This window comes from Ziziphus jujuba, chromosome 10 (genome assembly GCF_031755915.1).
Source record: "Ziziphus jujuba cultivar Dongzao chromosome 10, ASM3175591v1".
In the NCBI taxonomy this organism is placed as follows: Eukaryota; Viridiplantae; Streptophyta; class Magnoliopsida; order Rosales; family Rhamnaceae; genus Ziziphus; species Ziziphus jujuba.
In genome coordinates this window covers 26,711,979-26,729,624 of record NC_083388.1, presented here as the reverse complement: position 1 = coordinate 26,729,624, position 17,646 = coordinate 26,711,979, and the positions used below count along the sequence as shown (strand labels likewise).

Sequence of the window (17,646 nt, the reverse complement as noted above, 5' to 3'; positions counted from 1 at the left end):
AAGTGAGTATCACCTTCCTTTTGTTTGGAGAATTTTGTTAACTATTGAAGCTTCTAAGGAGAGCAATGGTAACAACTACTATCTTAAAAACACAAAAAATTGTTGCACAACTGGGTGTGTTTGAATCCTTATTTTATTTCATGTCCAATGAAACTTAGTCCATAAGCAGCATACATTTCTTTGAGGTTCAATGCACTAAACACATACAAAATGGAATATTTGTCATCTTCTTTGAGATTCATTGGACTTGTTTATGACATTTTATAAACTTCTATGGAAGCATCACTGCCACATTAGTTTTCCATTGGGCTCCATTCTTTATTCGTTTTGCTACAGTAGACTAGTATATTTGTAAGAGGATCTTTATTTTTACTTTTTTTTTTTTAAAATATATATTATATCCACCAGCACATATATTTTTCTTTTCATTGGATGAGAGTGGTTGAAACTTTTAACCTCATGACCCACTATTTTTTTATTGCCGTATATCCCTAGTGATGGCTATGACCAAGTCGGTAGTGATTGGATAACTTTGGACCATAATTAGTTATAAGAGCATGATGACTAGGTCAATATTTCCACATTGATGTTTGGTCTGCTATGGATGAGTGGCGGAGGAAGCTTCCCTTGAAAAGAAATTTATTTATTTATTTATTTATTTTCCTTTTTTTGTAGTTTTAAGTTTTGTTTGGAGTATGTTGAAATATCAATATATATAACAAGACACAGAAATCTGTGTCTTTTTAACAGATTGTTTTGGTCTACTTTATTCTTAGCAAATAGAACAAAAAACATTAAAAGTACACTCAATTTGACGGGACCGATTATAGAGCTTATAGATACACGGAAAAATACATCATTGATTGATTATAATAAATGTAATAGAGGTTAACTTGGAACAACATTATTTGTGCTTGAATTATATATTCTATCAAATGATTTAACAAATTGAACATGAGTTTTGCAGAAGAATATATATTGGGTCGAATATTTAATGATTAAAAAGAAGCTTCCTTCTTCTAAACCTCAAGCGGATTGAAATTAACTTATATGATACTAAAATGGATAACATCTGTATGCTAATAAGATGTTGAAATTTTTTTCCTTTTAATTTTAATTATTTTTTAAATGCTTCACAATATTAATTTTTTCATTCTTTCAATTCAAAAGCCATGAATTGGGAGGAAATTGGGACCGTCCTCCACCATTTGTTTTGTGTGACGTCATGATCCTAGCTAGCCAGGACACTATATTTTTATTGAATTTTTAATTGTTAATATTTCTTATAACTTGTTGGAATAAAATTGACCATCACTTAAGACAAGTATACAAGTGGCAACTAACTTTTAACAAAATAAATAAAATAATAGTAATAATAATGAAAATAAAAAATACTAATGGCAACCAACTCTTTTTTTTTTTTTTTTTGTGAATAATAATTTAAAATCCTTAACTTATAGTATGATATATTCATCACAAGAAGCCCATGTTATTTGAAATAACAATAAGACCACACGACACAAAAAAGTGAGCTACAATTGGTCAAACATGCATGTTACATCCCACCTTGCCATGCAAATTCTTGTTTGCCAAGAAATGCTAAACACCCTATTTGGTAACGTGACATTTCTAATATAGCAAATGGATTGGATTTTTACCAAATAGTACCGCATTTGAATTGTGTTGCAGGAATTGGTCTCTAATCAAAGTTTACCTTGAAATATGCTCGTGAACTAGTACGTGTTTTCACACTTGTAAGAAAATGAGGTTTTAATTTCACACGTTAGTTACTCATTATAGGTTTCGTTTTAGTATTTGTTTTCCTTTTCGGCTGAGAATTTTTGCAAGTTATAACGTTGTTTGACTGAGAAATTGTCAAAAGCACCGAAAAGAAGAAAACAGACCCACACCATAGCATCCATCAAATGTGAGAGAGAGTCGAGCCCAACAAACTTGATCCGACCCATTGACCCATTAACCCATTTCCACGTTTGTAAGGAAAGAAACAGAAATGGGTGGATAAGGGATAAGGTTTCGTAACACATATGATCCAATGAAATCCGAGGGACCCCTAACGACCACAATCTCTGTAACACAGTTCCATGGCTCACTATAATCTCACTTCACTCTCTTCCATTTCCACGCTTTGTTTCCAACAACTATTATTGCTCATTCAGACACAGCAAAGCCATGGCAACTGCATCTCCAATGGCTAGCCAGCTCAAATCCAGCTTCACTTCCCCAGTCACAAGAGCTTTGCTCTCACCCAAAGGCCTCTCTGCCTCTCCACTTAGGCTTTTGCCCTCCAGAAGACGGTCTTCCTTCACCATCAAAGCCATCCAACCTGAAAAGGTTAGCTCTCTCTCCACTACACAATGCTTAACATATTTAGGTATATGTATATATGTGTGTATCTATGTTTGTATGTATGGGGTGTCAAAACCAGGGTATTATATGATTAAAAGTACCATTATAAGCATTTTAAACTTGAGATCAAATTTTAAAGGATGTCTAATAGATATAGATGAAAAAAAAACTCATTTCGATTTCTACAGAGTTGGGGATCTCAAATTTTCTGTTCCCCTTACATATGTGTTTATGTCTGTTGTTGGATATGGGTCATTCAAGCTTAGCTTGAATTTATATCTTCAGTAGATGAATGAAGGAATAAAGCTTGATCTAAGAAGCACACAGCAGAGAAGAAACCACTGGTTCTAGATACACATAAACCTTGAAATTTCAACCCTATAAGTTACTAATACTTCTACAAGTTACATGAAACTTCGGTGGTTTCTCTGTTTTTTGTAAATACCTTTTGGTTTTTATTTTCAAGTGATATATAATCTACTTTTTTGGTTGTTTCATTTGATTGATATTGCAGCCAACTTTCCAAGTGATTCAACCTATCAATGGTGATCCATTCATTGGAAGCTTGGAGACTCCAGTAACATCAAGCCCCTTGATTGCTTGGTACCTCTCCAACCTCCCAGCCTACAGGACAGCAGTCAGCCCACTTCTGAGGGGTATTGAGGTGGGTTTGGCCCATGGATTTCTCCTTGTGGGTCCATTTGTCAAGACTGGTCCTTTGAGGAACACACCTTATGCTGGAGGAGCAGGCTCATTGGCTGCTGCTGGTCTTGTTGTTATTCTTAGCATTTGCTTGACAATGTATGGAGTTGCATCCTTCAATGAAGGGGAGCCATCCATTGCTCCCTCTTTAACCCTAACCGGGAGGAAGAAGGAGCCCGACCAACTGCTAACGGCCGACGGATGGTCCAAGTTCAGCGGTGGATTCTTTTTCGGGGGAATTTCTGGTGTCATTTGGGCCTACTTCCTCCTCTATGTTCTAGACCTTCCCTACTACTTCAAATAGATGTGGCTTTTTTGTTCATCTTTGCCTCCCCATATTCATATGATGTATTTTGTTATTCTGTGAAGGAAATGAAAATTTGTATATTTGATGTTGACGACTTTTTAGTAACTAATGCAACTTTTAAGTTTGGACTTCCGTGTTAATTGTCTCTGCTATTTTTAAGTTTGTTTTGGGTTATTTAACACCTTCTGGGACAAAAACAAATTTTCTTATGTTTTATTTTTAGGTTTTGGGTATTTGATTTATTGGTTACGGTTGGTGAAAACTGAAAAATTCCATTGTCTTAAAGCTGGTCAAAGATAATGGTATTTTTTTTTATTTTTTATTTTTATGGTCGGGCTAATAATCGTTATCTATTTTTTGCTTGGCAACTAAGGAAATAAACCCCTAGCCTTTTATTGGACATTCATTTGAGATCACTATTGAGGGGCTGAGGCCAGTACAAAAGTCCTCACTAATCTAATTATGCTATATATTTATTTATTTATTTTTCCTGTTGACAAGTTTCTTTCTTGATTTCTTAAGCAACTTTATTAAAGACATAGCAACTTCTTTGGTTTATCTAAATGATCATATAACATTGTTCTACATTTTCCAGCAATATCATTCATGGAATTAGCATGAGTATTTGTATAGCATAATTGGATTAGTAAGGACTTTTATCCAGGGGTAGAGTTTCAACCTATTTATTCACAATACCACATAATTTGATAATTATATCAAATCCAAATGTAAATCCATGATGCCATAAAGTTACAAAAGCAACGGTATTCACAACATTAAAAACTTAAAACATACACCATAGAGTATATTTATAAAGCAAAAGAAAGAGGGAAAAAGAGAGCTTAATGAATTAGATACAATTAAATATGGCCATTTTTTTTTTAATCAGCAATAGAGCCAGAGCCATTATCTTCTTAAGAAAACTGAATTAAGAAGCCGAACCATGAACAAGAGGGGGTTGATCAGCTTGTGCAGCCGGAGAGAGGTTGAACTTTGTCCATGGAACAGACGGAACAGAGAGCAAATCCGGAGACATGAGGTTTCCCCAGCCTTGCATGGGATCGTTTGTTGAAGAACCATCCCATCCTATGTGTGTCACATGCTTCACATCTGTTGGACATCCTATCTCCATTTCCATTTCCATTTCCATCTCCATCTCTTCCTTTTCTACTGTCAGAAAAATACTCAATTTGATCAGCAATGTTAAAGCGGTTCGACCAATTGTCATCTACGTTTTTTTTGTTGAAATGAAACTTACCAAACATCTGAGAGATGTTCTTGAAGCCTTTGAACAATTTATTGATTCCATTGGATATGTTTGGCTTTGGAAGTCCCATGGACCTAAATGAGTTCTTCATGCTTTCACCTGATAAGCTCTCATTGTCATCGTCTACTTCTTCCTCTTCCACATGTCTAGTTCCTTCACAGACATAACAAAAGATTAAGAACAAAAACAAGTTAGAGGTATAGTAAAAGACATGGAGTGTTAGCATCTCTATAGAGAAGAGAGAAATAGAGAGAGACTTATTGGAGAAGGATTTGTGTCCGATTTCGATCTTCTTGGCTGCTGTAGACCTACAGCAACACTAGATTCAGAGATACAACCGACAGAGAAAGGAAGAAGAACAAGCCTTTCCATTCTTTCTCTCATTTCTTCATCAAAACTCGGAAGCAGAGAAAAAAACAGACACAGAGGCAGAGAGAAATTGGTGGTTGAATAAATGCAAAACTTGGGAATGGTTTTGGTTTGTTATATTAGGTAATAGAACTAGCTTTATTCCCAAGTTACTATAATTTTACGTATATACAAATAAAATCAAAAGCCAAGTCTACATATATGATAAGTCTGTTTGGTAGAGCCTCTCCAACTGATGATGGGTATGTTTGGACGTAAATATCAAACATTAATTAGCTTTCAAAATCACAAACTTTATTATAATCAAATAAAATCCTAGACCCATGTATTTGTTTTGGACGTACTTTGATGTACCAAGAATGTTAGTTAAACAACTTTTTAAGTTCAAATTGCCCTGTCCATCACACGAAGAAGAAATAGACTTTTTCCGCTTCAAGTCTCTCCTATGCCTGTGACCACCTTCCCTCACTAACCTCTCTTGTAGAGAAAGCCATTACTTCCACTTACGCATATATGTTTTCTTACTTTCTTTTTCTTTCTTTTTCTAACTTTGTTTTTTTGTTTACTTAGTTTGGACTCTACCTTCTAGTAGTATTTCTTAAGCGACCTTTGGACGGTGTTAAAACTCGAGCTCAATGGTTCTATAGAGCAAATTTTGTGGGTATTTCTTGAATTTTAAAGAAGCGAAAACATGATTGATTGGAAGAATATAAACAAATTCTCGATAAGATTTGTTTGAGAAAATTAAAGATGTTGAATTAGATTGATGACTAAAAGGGCTGAATAGTGAATAAAAAATAAACAAACAATCACTGTACAGATTGTGGGCCCACTTCTCTTCCTGAAATTTTAAGATAAATCCCAACAAACTTGAGGTTGGCAAAGAGCTGGTTTTAGTAGGAGGCCTTCATAAGATGATCATCTTATTGGGGGATTAATAAAATACACCTGATTTGGTTTTTTGGAGCTTAATTAATGGTTAAATATTGGAAATTCATGCAATGAGACTAATTGGATCAGAAGGCTAACTTTTAGTATTTCTAATCATCAATAATTCGATTTCGTAACATGTTCAATAATTATCTAAACCGATGAGGCTCAAATATACTTTTTTATTTTCTTTTCTTTCCTCTAATGCCAAGTTTGGCGGTTGGTTTAGCTCATTTTCATCATTATTAATTTGAGAATTTGGTTAATCACTTAAACTTTCATATGAGACTGATAGGCTTCAAGCAATACATGGAATTAACCGGATCAAAAGCCTACTTAAGGATGGTAGGTGCCGTATCTTATTTGAAAGGGTGGAAAAAAAGTGGGCAAAACCTAGGAAACTACCAACCAAACTGTCCTGTTCTTTCTAGCTGCGGGTTGGCTTCAATATTTGTCAACTCTCAAATACTAAGATGACACAGATCCCCACCCCACCATTAGTGCTTAGAGCACTACATTTTGCTAAGAGTCTTCTTTTTTTTTTTTTTTTTTTTTTTTTTTTTTTAATTAATTAATTAATTAATTATTTTAATGTGTCCCATTAAATTGCAGATGTACCTAAAGCACTTGTAAGTTGTAACCAAGACATATAAATATGTCTTCGTGGAGGTGGGTGGGTATACTTCGTGTTTGAATTTGTTTCAATAATTGTGTCATGAATATTTTTTCCAAATTATTACTGACCACTGCCTTTTTGCTGTAAAAGTTATGCAAACAGCGGTTCATTAGTAGGGCCCTACCATTATAATTCGTTTTCTGTTATTTGGTAATTATTTTAAATAATTATATATGAAGGTGTTTCTTCTGCCTCTATAATTAAACGTATTCCAAAAATCTACCTGTTACTTCAAGTAAGCAATTGATATGAATGTCTTCTTATTTATTGGAAATGAAGTACAAATATATTTTTATTGCTATATTTTATAGCAATTTGCACATGACAAGAAGTAGTGCTAGCAGTAGCAGCAACCTCATAAATAAATTAACAACCTTTTCCATACTTTGATTGTCTTCTTATCGAGCAGCTTGGTTATTCACTTGATCTTCAGCATTTATCTGAGTAAATCATGGAGTATCGGTACTTAAAATCTCACCACCGTCAGAAGCTTTGTTCTGTTTAACAACAGGTTAAAAATGAAAACATATTAAGGATAGATTGCAAAACATAAAAATTGAAACACAAAAATTGCATATGAAAATTTAACACAAGAGAAAATCAATTTAGCTAGCAGTCCACAACATCAATTTTTCTTTTTCTTTATTGCTTAGGCATACTAAAAAAAATCTTTCCAAATAAAATAGATAAACTATAAATTGATCAAATTCTCATTGAGGAAAATAAAATTCCCAAACCTATCATCATGGCTAAAGGCATAGGGATTCATATTATTGTAAGCGGTTAGAAACTGGATTTAGTATTTGCATCTATCAAGCTAGGTGACATTACTGCTCACTTGTAGTCTTGCATGTAACTTGAACCTAGGTATCCAGATGTTGGGTTCTAATACCATGTTAAACTACAATCAAGGTGGATGGGAATTGGATTAGATGCTTTTTAAAACTCTTTTCTCCCAAGGATGAAAAACAACATAGATACGAGTTTAATAAGAAAGAAAAGGTCAACAACTTACAGTGGAGGCAGTAGTCACCTCATCATCATCATCATCATCATCCAACTTGCAAAATTGTACTAAGCAAGGGCGTAGCAGAAAGAAAGGGAAGAAACAAGTAGCAACAGCAGTATCAGTATTCCATGCTAGCGGTTGTCTTCCGTACACAAATTGGAGTTGTTTGGTTTCAAAGTGGTAGCTTAAGATGGATTCATTAGTTCCAATGAATAAGATATCAGCATTTGGACTGAGAGCAATTGGTTCAATCCATAATACATCAGTAAACCAACATTTTAGTCTAACACGAAGAAAAAGTACCACACTACGGATGGAAACACGAAATTTCACAACCCATTCACCACCATACTCATTATCATCGTTATAAAACCAAACACAGAAAGCACCCGATTCACGTCTACAATAATAAAGATGGTTCATTGACACCCCAAAACATCCAACCGGACACATATCAGAGCGGTCAGTAGTTAAGCGCAGAGGATCAATTCCAGGTACACTGACGTCTGCTTCTATTTTACGACTGGGGAGGTCAATCTGAGTTGGAGTTTGAGTATGAGGAACGACATTATTGAGGTCAATGCATAAAATTTTTGATGAGCTTACCATCCAATACAATACTCCTCCCAAGTAAGTGAAATGTCTCCAAAACATTATGGAGGTCGATGTAAAAACGTCACCCAATTGTAGACGATATCGAACCCACCGTGTTGTTTCGGAACAGAACAAGTCCAGAACAACCGAGGCGTTAGGTCCAATGTGGTCAAGATTTTCGATCATAGGCCGAACATCGCTGGCGTGAAGTGGTATATTATTTAAGTCAAGCTTATAATCGCTGATGGGTTGGGGATCACTCAACCGAACAACTCTGTAATGAAGAGATTCGGTGGGATCAAAAGCTAAAGCTGCCAAAAAATGAGATTTTTCCAGATGGGCACGCGCTTTAGTAATGTATGATTGTTGTTTTGTGGTGGGATTGTAAACCATATACTGTGAAAGACTTGAATTGAATAGAAGCTGTAAGCCATTGCAACAGTCTAGTAGCAGAAAATCATCGCCATCACCATCATCATCATATAATTGTCGATTCCACTGCCCTGTTCCGAAAGACACAAAATTTGTATTGTGAAAATCAGCAGATCTAATAAGATGGTTGATATATCCCCATCTATCCAAGGTCCAATTAAATGGTCCCTTATCTGCAGGCTTCAGAGTTCGGATGTAGAAACCAGCAACAGGGGATTTTGGCCAAAACCTCAGCAAGAAATATTCTTTTGAAATTATGCGGTGCCATGACTTGCATACACTCTTGCATCTCACTGCATCTTTGTCTGCTATTCTACCCAATATCTCTCCCAATCAATCCTCGCTTATATTCTCCATAATTGAGCACACTCTGCCACCGGAAACAGAGCCCCAAAAAAAAAAAAATAAATAAAAAATACTACCGGAAAAGAGCAAAAAAAGTACAACAAGACCAGAGCAGAAAAAAAAAAAAAAAAAAAACCAGTGGAACAGAGCAACACACGAAGTACCTTCTAAGCTTCGTCCACCCGGAACACAAACCCTATAAATCAATTTTACAGTGGCGTCGGGCGTAGTTTAGTCATAATGCCCATGTACTGCTTCAGATCCAACTTTAATAATAATAATAAATCAATTTTATAGAATGAACATTAGAAATTGAAAAGGAATATATTTATTGCCCACGTGAGCCAAAATTTATTAGGGTTGTAAAATTTAATATATTTATTTATTTTTATGTACAATATATTTTACAAAACCTGTTTACTTTTATTACTGATAAAAAATAAAACTGGTATATATATTTTTTTTACTTGAGCACAATAAAACTTGTATACCTTATCATTTATAATTATTATTTTGAAAAATACATTATTATTATTATTATTATATTTTGTATGATGGGGTCAATCCAGTTAAGATCTCTTTCATCATGTACTTCGTCCGTTCCACCTTTTTTTTTTTTTTTTTTTAGGCCACCCAAATGATTCGAACGCGCGCACCAGAGGCGCGGGCTAGCACGCTTCGTCGGTTCCACCTTTTTCTTGTTATAAATAGTATACTTTTATTAAAGGGTTAATTTTCATATGAAATTCTAACTTTGGTCTAATTCAAAATTAGTTTTTCAGAAAATTCGTTTACAGCCATTATTCTCTCTCTTCATTTAATTTAATATATATTTATTTGCATTAACTCTCAAAATTTGGGTTAATTTAAAATTTATCACTTTCCCCTTGCCTTTTTTTAAGACTTATTACTCTTTATACCCTTAGTTTAATATATATTTATTTGCATCATAATATATTTAAGGTTAATATATTATGTATGCTGATTTTCTGGCAGCGTATTTATGTATGGTTGTCTTTTTTTTTTTTTTTTTTTAATACAATACCTTTTTCAGAAGAAGAAGAAGAAAAAAAAGAAAAAAGAAAGGTTAATTTCATCTGTAACTCTCAAAATTTGGGTTAATTTAAAATTTATTACTTTCCACTTGCCGTCCATGTACCTTTTGAGACAAATTACTTCTTTTCTTACGTGTTAGCTAACGTTATTTTTACACCCTTTGTAGAGTTGAATTGACCTTAAATTCCTTTTTTTTTTTTTCCCTTTTATTTTTCTCAATATTTAATTTGAAGACTTTAAAATATTTTTGCTATATTTTTAATTAATGTTATTTTTTTTTAACTTTGTGATAATTTTAATTAGATATATATATTAAACGAACAAAATATCTATTTGTAATTAGATAAAGATATTAAGGTGATAACAATGATTTTCTCATAATATAATTAACAAAAAACGAAAGAAAAATATTGATATTAAAAAAAAAAAAAAAACTAAAATGTAAATTAGTATTCACAAGATCCTGATGAAACCAGTTACATAAAATCCTTCTCAATCGCCTTTTTTCATTTTCATTTTTATTTTTTTCTGTTTACACACACACACACACACACACATGCTGCAAAAAAAAAAAAAAAAAAAAAAAAAAACTAGATATCATATAATTTTCGGTAAACACCATCTCTACAACTTCAGTAAAATACAAACACCATCCCTCACCCTAATAACATTCAAATGGCCCTTTCATCAACCATTCCCATCAACGACTTCTTTACTCATCAACCACCCATTCCAACTCCGATAGCCACCCATACCCTAAGAAATATTGGATGATGAAGAAAGCATAATGTGAGGTTGCAGACAATAGAGTTGTTGGCAATGGGGAGAGCCATACTTGGTTAATTAGATGATCGAGAAGAAGACGAAATTGATGGGTTAGAGAACCAACCTGCTCAAATGACTAACCATAAAAGTTTGGTTTGGGCTGGTTTTCATATAGATTAAGTTAGTTTGGATTACGATTGTTAAAAAACTGTCGTTTTGATTCGAATATGGGATTGGGGGTGTAAAAACCAACCCAAAACAACTCAAACAGAATATATATAATTTAAATAATTATATATGTATTTTATATATAAGCTTTTTTATTATTTTTTTTTATATATAACTTAATTATTATTATCATTATTATTATTATTTTTGTTTGGATGATGAATAGAATTCACAAATCAACATAATAGAGGATGAACTTTGAATTAATCAAAATCTCAAAGGGTGCGAATGAAATTAATCCATATCTTTAGTAAATATAAAATAGCTTTTCAAATCAATAAATTTAAAAACAACTCATCATTACAATATTTTAAAAAAATTCAAAAAAGTACATATTTTTATAGAGCCCTTCACACCTATTCTAAACTATTTGATAGTTATAAATAACCCCTAAAGTATGTAAAATATAGTAGTTTGTTATAAATTCGACCTAATGTCAATATTGAAATTAAAACCATAAATTCTAAGGACAAAAATACCAGCATCATATTTATAATATATATTATGTCATATTACATAAGTTTTTTTTTTTTTTAGTTAAATTGATAAATAATAAGATGATCATCTTATTGTGGGGATTAATAATATACACCTGATTTGGTTTTTTGGAGCTTAATTATTGGTTAAATATTATGCAATAAGACTAACTGGATCAGGCGGCTAACTGTCAGTACTTCCAATCATCAATAATTCGGTTTCATAACATGTTCAATAAATATCTGAACCGGTGAGGCTCAAATATACTTTTTTATTTTCTTTTCTTTCCTCTAATGCCAAGTTTGGCGGTTGGTTTAGCTCATTTTCATCATTATTAATTTGAGAATTTGGTTAAGCACTTAAACTTTCATATGAGACTCATAGGCTTCAAGCAATACATGGAATTAACCAGATCAAAAGCCTACTTAAGCATGGTAGGTGCTGGATCTTATTTGAAAGGGTGGAAAAAAGTGGGCAAAACCTAGCAACGTACCAACCAAACTGTCCTGTTTTTTCTAGCTGGGGGTTGGCTTCAATGTTCGTCAACTCTCCAATACTGAGATGACCCAGATCCCCACCCCACCATTAGTGCCTAGAGGCGAAGAGTGCTTTTTTTTTTTTGGTCCCAATAAATGGCAGATGTACCTAAAGCACTTGTAACCAAGAGATAACTATGTGGAGAAAATCTTCATTGACACGGTACTAGGTCAGCTGCTACCACTCCATGTCATCGTATGCCATGTGCAAAAAATTTGCTACATCAACTTAGCATTTTAGTGTTCTTTTTTTTTTTTTTTTGTGCAATTTTTGGATTTTGAAAAAGAAATCCTGTTACACGCACACCCTTTTTTCTTCCTAGGGCTATGGCTTCTGTTTCCTCTTTCATGGTAGGGCTATCTTCCATGGCTCCTAACTTCTTCATTTTCTTTGAATTTAAGCTAGAAAAACTAACCCTCTACTTGTACGACATCGTCACTGCACTAAATACTTCAGCCATCATAATCGCTGATCTAAATATTATAAACAATTACCTAACATATTTCAAAGCTGTGGTAGTGATGGATAAGCCATTGACAGTAGATCTGGAGCCGTGTTCCTAATTTGTGGGAGAAGTATCACAAGCCAAGGTTGAGTTTCTGATGGTTATGAATAGTATTTTCTTGGAAGAAAAATATAAGAACAGCATGCATGTTTATCTTGGAGTGAGATGTTCATCTTCAAGCTCTTGTTGATAATGGAGATGAAAAAGGTAGAGTTAGAAGCCAAAAACCCAAGCCCAAGGAAGAAGGGGTGCAGAAACCTGGCACACGAAGATATTTACCTTTTTTAAGAAGATTAAAAAAAAAAAAAATTGAGATGGTATGTAATGTGGCAAATTTTTACACATGGCATATAATGATTTGGGGTGTACCAAGATTTTCTCCTTCGTGGGGGTGAGTGGGTTTACTTTGTGTTTGAATTTGTTTCAATAATTGTGTCAGTATTTTTTTCCAAATTATTACCGACCACCGCCTTTTTGCTGTAAAAGTTATGCAAACAGCGGTTCATTAGTAGGGCCCTATCATTATAATTCGTTTTCTGTGATTTGGTATCATTCTAAATAATTATATATGAAGGTGTTTCTTCTGCCTCTATAATTACACGTATTCCAAAAATCTACCTGTTACCTCAAGTAAGCAATTTATATGAATGTCTTATTTATAGGAAATGAAGTACAAATATTTTTATTGCTATATTTTATAGCAATTTGCACATGACAAGAAGTAGTGCTACCAGTAGCAGCAACCTCATAAATAAATTAACAATCTTTTCCATACTTTGATTGGTATTAAAAAAAAAAATAATAATAACAATAGTAATAATTTAGTCATAAACTAGAAATAGTAAAATATTTTAAAATGTAGCCAGCCACTCTTGCCCTCTTATCAAGCAGCTCGGTTATTCACTTGATCTTCACCGTTTATCTGAGTAAATGATGCAGTATCCGTACTTAAAATCTCACCACCCTCAGGAGCTTTGTTCTTTTAACAACAGGTTAAAAATGAAAACATATTAAGGATAGATTGCAAAACATAAAAATTGAAACACAAAAATTGCATATGAAAATTTAACACAAGAAAATCAATTTTGCTAGCGTTCCACAACATCAATTTTCCTTTTCTTTATTACTTAGGCATATTAAAAAATTATCTTTCCAAATAAAATAGATAAACTATAAATTGATCAAATTCTCATTGAGGAAAATAAAATTCCCAAGCCTATCATCATGGCTAAAGGCATAGGGATTCATATTATTGTAAGCGGTTAGAAACTGGATTTAGTATATATATTTGCATCTATCAAGCTAGGTAACATTACTGCTCGTTATTCTAGATTTTGGGTTCTAATACCATGCTAAACTATAATCAAGGTGGATGGGAATTGGATTAGATGCTTTTTTAACACTCTTTTCTCCCAAGGATGAAAAACAACATAGTTATGAGTTTAAAAAGAAAGAAAAGGGCAACAACTTACAGTGGAGGCTGTAGTCACTTCATCATCATCATCATCATCATCCAACTTGCAAAATTGTACTAAGCAAGGGCGTAGCAGAAAGAAAGGGAAGAAACAAGTAGCAACAGCAGTAACAGTATTCCATGCTAGCGGTTGTCTTCCGTACACAAATTGGAGTTGTTTGGTTTCAAAGTGGTAGCTTAAGATGGATTCATTAGTTCCAATGAATAAGATATCAGCATTTGGACTGAGAGCAATTGGTTCAATCCATAATATATCAGTAAACCAACATTTTAGTCTAACACGAAGAAAAAGTACCACACTACGGATGGAAACACGAAATTTCACAACGATTCACCACCATTATCATTATCATCGTTATAAAACCAAACACAGAAAGCACCCGATTCACGTCTACAATAATAAAGATGGTTCATTGACACCCCAAAACATCCAACTGGACACATATCAGAGCGGTCAGTAGTTAAGCGCAGAGGATCAATTCCAGGTACTCTTACATCTATTTCTATTTTACGACTGGGGAGTTCAATCTGAGTTGGAGTTTGAGGAACGACATTATTGAGGTCAATGCATAAAATTTCAGATGCGCTTACCATCCAATACAATACTCCTTCCAAGTAAGTGAAATGTTTCCAAAACATTATGGAGGTCGATGTAAAAACGTTACCCAATTGTAGACGATATCGAACCTACCGTTCTGTTTCGGAACAGAACAAATCCAGAACAACCTAGGCGTTAGGTCCAATGATGTCAAGATTTTCGATCATAGGCCGAACATCACTGGGATGAAGTGGCATATTGTTTATGTCAAGCTTATAATTGCTGATGGGTTGGGGATCACTCAACCGAACAACTCTGTAATGAAGAGATTCGGTGGGATCAAAAGCTAAAGCTGCTAAAAAATGAATTTTTTCCAGATGGGCATGGGATTTAGGAATATATGATTGTTGTTTTGTGGTGGGATTGTAAACCTTGTACTGTGAAAGACTTGAATTGAATAGAAGCTGTAAGCCTTGCAACAGTCTAGGAGCAGAAAATCATCGCCATCCCCTTCACCATCATCATCATATAATTGCCGATGCCATTGCCCTGTTCCGAAAGACACAAAATTTGTATCGTGGAAATCAGCAGATCTAATAAGATGGTTGATATATCCCCACCTGTCCAAGGTCCAATTAAATGGTCCCCGATCTTCAGGCTTCAGAGTCCGGATGTAGAAACAAGCAACAGGGGATTTTGGCCAAAACCTCAGCAAGAAATATTCTTTTGAAATTATGCGGTGCCATGACTTGCATACGCTCTTGCATCTCACCGCATCTTTGTCTGCTATTCTACCCAATATCTCTCCCAGTAAATCCTCGCTTATATTCTCCATAATTAAGTACACTCTGCCACTGGAAACAGAGCCAAAAAATAAATAAATACTGCTAAAAAAAAAAAAAAACCACGGGAACAGAACAACCCACGAAGTACTTTCTAAACTGCGTCTTCCTCGGGGATAGTTTAGTCATAATGTCCATATACATTCAACTTTAATAATAATAATACTGATAAATCAATTTTATAGGATAAGCAATAGAAATTGAAAGGAATATATTTATTATTTATTGCCCACCTGAGCCAAAATTTACCAGGGTTGTAAAATTTAACGTATGTATTTATTTTTATGTATAATATATTTTACAAAACTTGTTTACTCTTATAACTGAAAAAAAAACATAACACTTGTGTACTTTTTTTTTTATTTTTTTTTATTTTTTAAGTACAATAACTTGTATACTTTATTATTTATTATTATTATTTTGAAAATACTGTATTTATTATTATTATTATTATTATATTTTGTATGATGGGGTCAATCTAGATACGATCTCTTTCATCTTTTTGCTGAAAGGGGAAGTTTTATAAACGAAAAGAAAAAAAGGCAAGCTTACAAAGATAGAGATGCCCTGTGAGGATGTGGATGAGAACCCAGTTTCCTGGATCAAAAGATTTACGAACTGCTTAGAGATCAAAAATGGAGAGATGGGACCAGAATGGTCCCGTGAAAGACCCCAGCGTGAGGCTAGGTGAACTAGCTTATTGTTTATCCTTGGGGTCCATTTGAAGGTAATACAATGAAAACACGAACAAAGGTCTAAAATCTTTTTAATGAGAGCCATTGTGGACCAATGACAAGCATGTTTAACTGGCTCATTAAGAGGCTGCACGACGGTTTTGGCATCACTGTAGCAACAGATATTGAGGTGGCCATCACTGAGCGCTAGTCGGACCGCGTTGAGAATTATTGCGGCTTCGGCGGCTTCTGGAAAAGGGATGGGTTCCTTGGAGACGTGGACTCTCAAAACAACATTCCCGGCATGGTTCCTCATGATTAGGCTAGCATTAACTCTTCCAACAGAGGCATCATCTGTATTAATTTTGATAGTGCCTTCCGGGGGAGGAGACCAGGATGAGATTGTAGGCTGGCTGACAAGTGAAGAACTCATGGGCGATGAACTCATCGTCAAAACCTTTTATGCAAGGATCTCTTTCATCATGTTCTTCGTCCGTTGCACCTTTTTCTTGTTATAAATAGTAGACTTTTATTAAAGGGTTGATTTCATATGCAATTCTGAAGTTTGGTCTAATTCAAAATTAGTTTTTTAGGTTTCCTAAAATTCATTTATAGCCATTATTCTCTCTCTTCCGTGGCTACTTAAATTATTGTTATTCATTTAATTTAATATATATTTATTTGCATTAACTCTCAACATTTGGGTTAATTTAAAATTTATCACTTTATACTTGCCGTTCATGTACCGTTTGAGACAAATTACTCCTTTTCTTTCGTGTTAGCTAAAATTATTGTTAAACCCTTAGTAGAGTTGAATTTACCTTAAATTCCTTTGTGTTTTTTTTTTTCATTTATTTTTCTCAATATTTGATTTGAAGACTTTAAAATATTTTTGCTATATTTTTAATTAATGTTATTTTTTTTTAACTTTGTGATAATTTTAATTAGATATATATATATATATATATATATAAAATTTAGAACGAACAAAATATCTATTTGTAATTAGATAGAGATATTAAGGTGATAATTATGATTTTCTCATAATATATAATTAACAAAAAAAGAAAGAAAAACATCGATATTAAAAAAAACAAAAAACTGAAATGTAAATTAGTATTCATTAGATCCAGATGAAGCCAGACACATAAAATTCTACTCAATCCCGTATCGATATTCTGTTTTTGTTTCTTTTGTTTTTTTTTTGTTTTTTTTTGTTTTTTTTTTTTGGCTTTTTTTTTTGTTTTTTGTTTTTTTTTTCCCTTTCTATTTACACACAAACACACACACACACACACACACAAATATGCTTGAAACAAAAAAATTCCTGAATTAAATGTGCTGCAAAGTTTTTTTATTTTGAATTAAAAGAAAAAAATAGAAATCGTAATCCAGATTTGCTAAACCTTTTATTTTTTATTTTATATAATTGGCTTACTTATATTTTTCTTTCTCCATTCTATACTAAAAAGCAATACCACAGCCAAATTTTACATAAACAATATCGCAACCAAATTTTACATGCTTTCCAACAACTAGATATCATATAATT

General features: G+C 33.4%; 3 protein-coding genes and 1 pseudogene across 4 annotated transcripts; 1 reads left to right on the top strand and 3 right to left on the bottom strand.

Moving 5' to 3' along the window:
- The first annotated feature begins 2,062 nt into the window (after nucleotides 1–2,062).
- Nucleotides 2,063–3,516, top strand: LOC107412513 (photosystem I reaction center subunit XI, chloroplastic). Its single transcript, XM_016020289.4, has 2 exons — nucleotides 2,063–2,352; nucleotides 2,882–3,516. Exons 1-2 carry the CDS (start codon nucleotides 2,191–2,193, stop codon nucleotides 3,371–3,373), a joined length of 654 nt encoding a protein of 217 aa, XP_015875775.2. The 5' UTR covers nucleotides 2,063–2,190; the 3' UTR covers nucleotides 3,374–3,516.
- LOC107412515 (CRIB domain-containing protein RIC4) lies at nucleotides 3,309–5,133 on the bottom strand. Of its 2 annotated transcripts, none has more exons than XM_016020291.4 (3): nucleotides 4,901–5,133; nucleotides 4,635–4,796; nucleotides 3,309–4,546 (listed from the first exon to the last, which is right to left on the bottom strand). In XM_016020291.4, the coding sequence occupies exons 1-3, from the start codon at nucleotides 5,025–5,027 to the stop codon at nucleotides 4,305–4,307; spliced, it is 531 nt and encodes a 176-aa protein (XP_015875777.2). In that variant the 5' UTR covers nucleotides 5,028–5,133; the 3' UTR covers nucleotides 3,309–4,304. The 2 variants fall into 2 exon arrangements, with proteins under 2 accessions (XP_015875777.2, XP_015875778.2); XM_016020292.4 differs by having other exon boundaries at nucleotides 3,309–4,543; nucleotides 4,901–5,131.
- A 1,721-nt stretch (nucleotides 5,134–6,854) lies between these two features.
- LOC107412510 (uncharacterized) lies at nucleotides 6,855–9,321 on the bottom strand. The gene is made up of 3 exons (XM_016020285.4): nucleotides 9,163–9,321; nucleotides 7,634–9,023; nucleotides 6,855–7,115 (listed from the first exon to the last, which is right to left on the bottom strand). Exons 2-3 carry the CDS (start codon nucleotides 8,612–8,614, stop codon nucleotides 7,068–7,070), a joined length of 1,029 nt encoding a protein of 342 aa, XP_015875771.3. The 5' UTR covers nucleotides 8,615–9,023; nucleotides 9,163–9,321; the 3' UTR covers nucleotides 6,855–7,067.
- A 3,876-nt stretch (nucleotides 9,322–13,197) lies between these two features.
- LOC112490685 (uncharacterized) lies at nucleotides 13,198–15,514 on the bottom strand (annotated as a pseudogene).
- Between the last annotated feature and the right edge of the window lie 2,132 nt (nucleotides 15,515–17,646).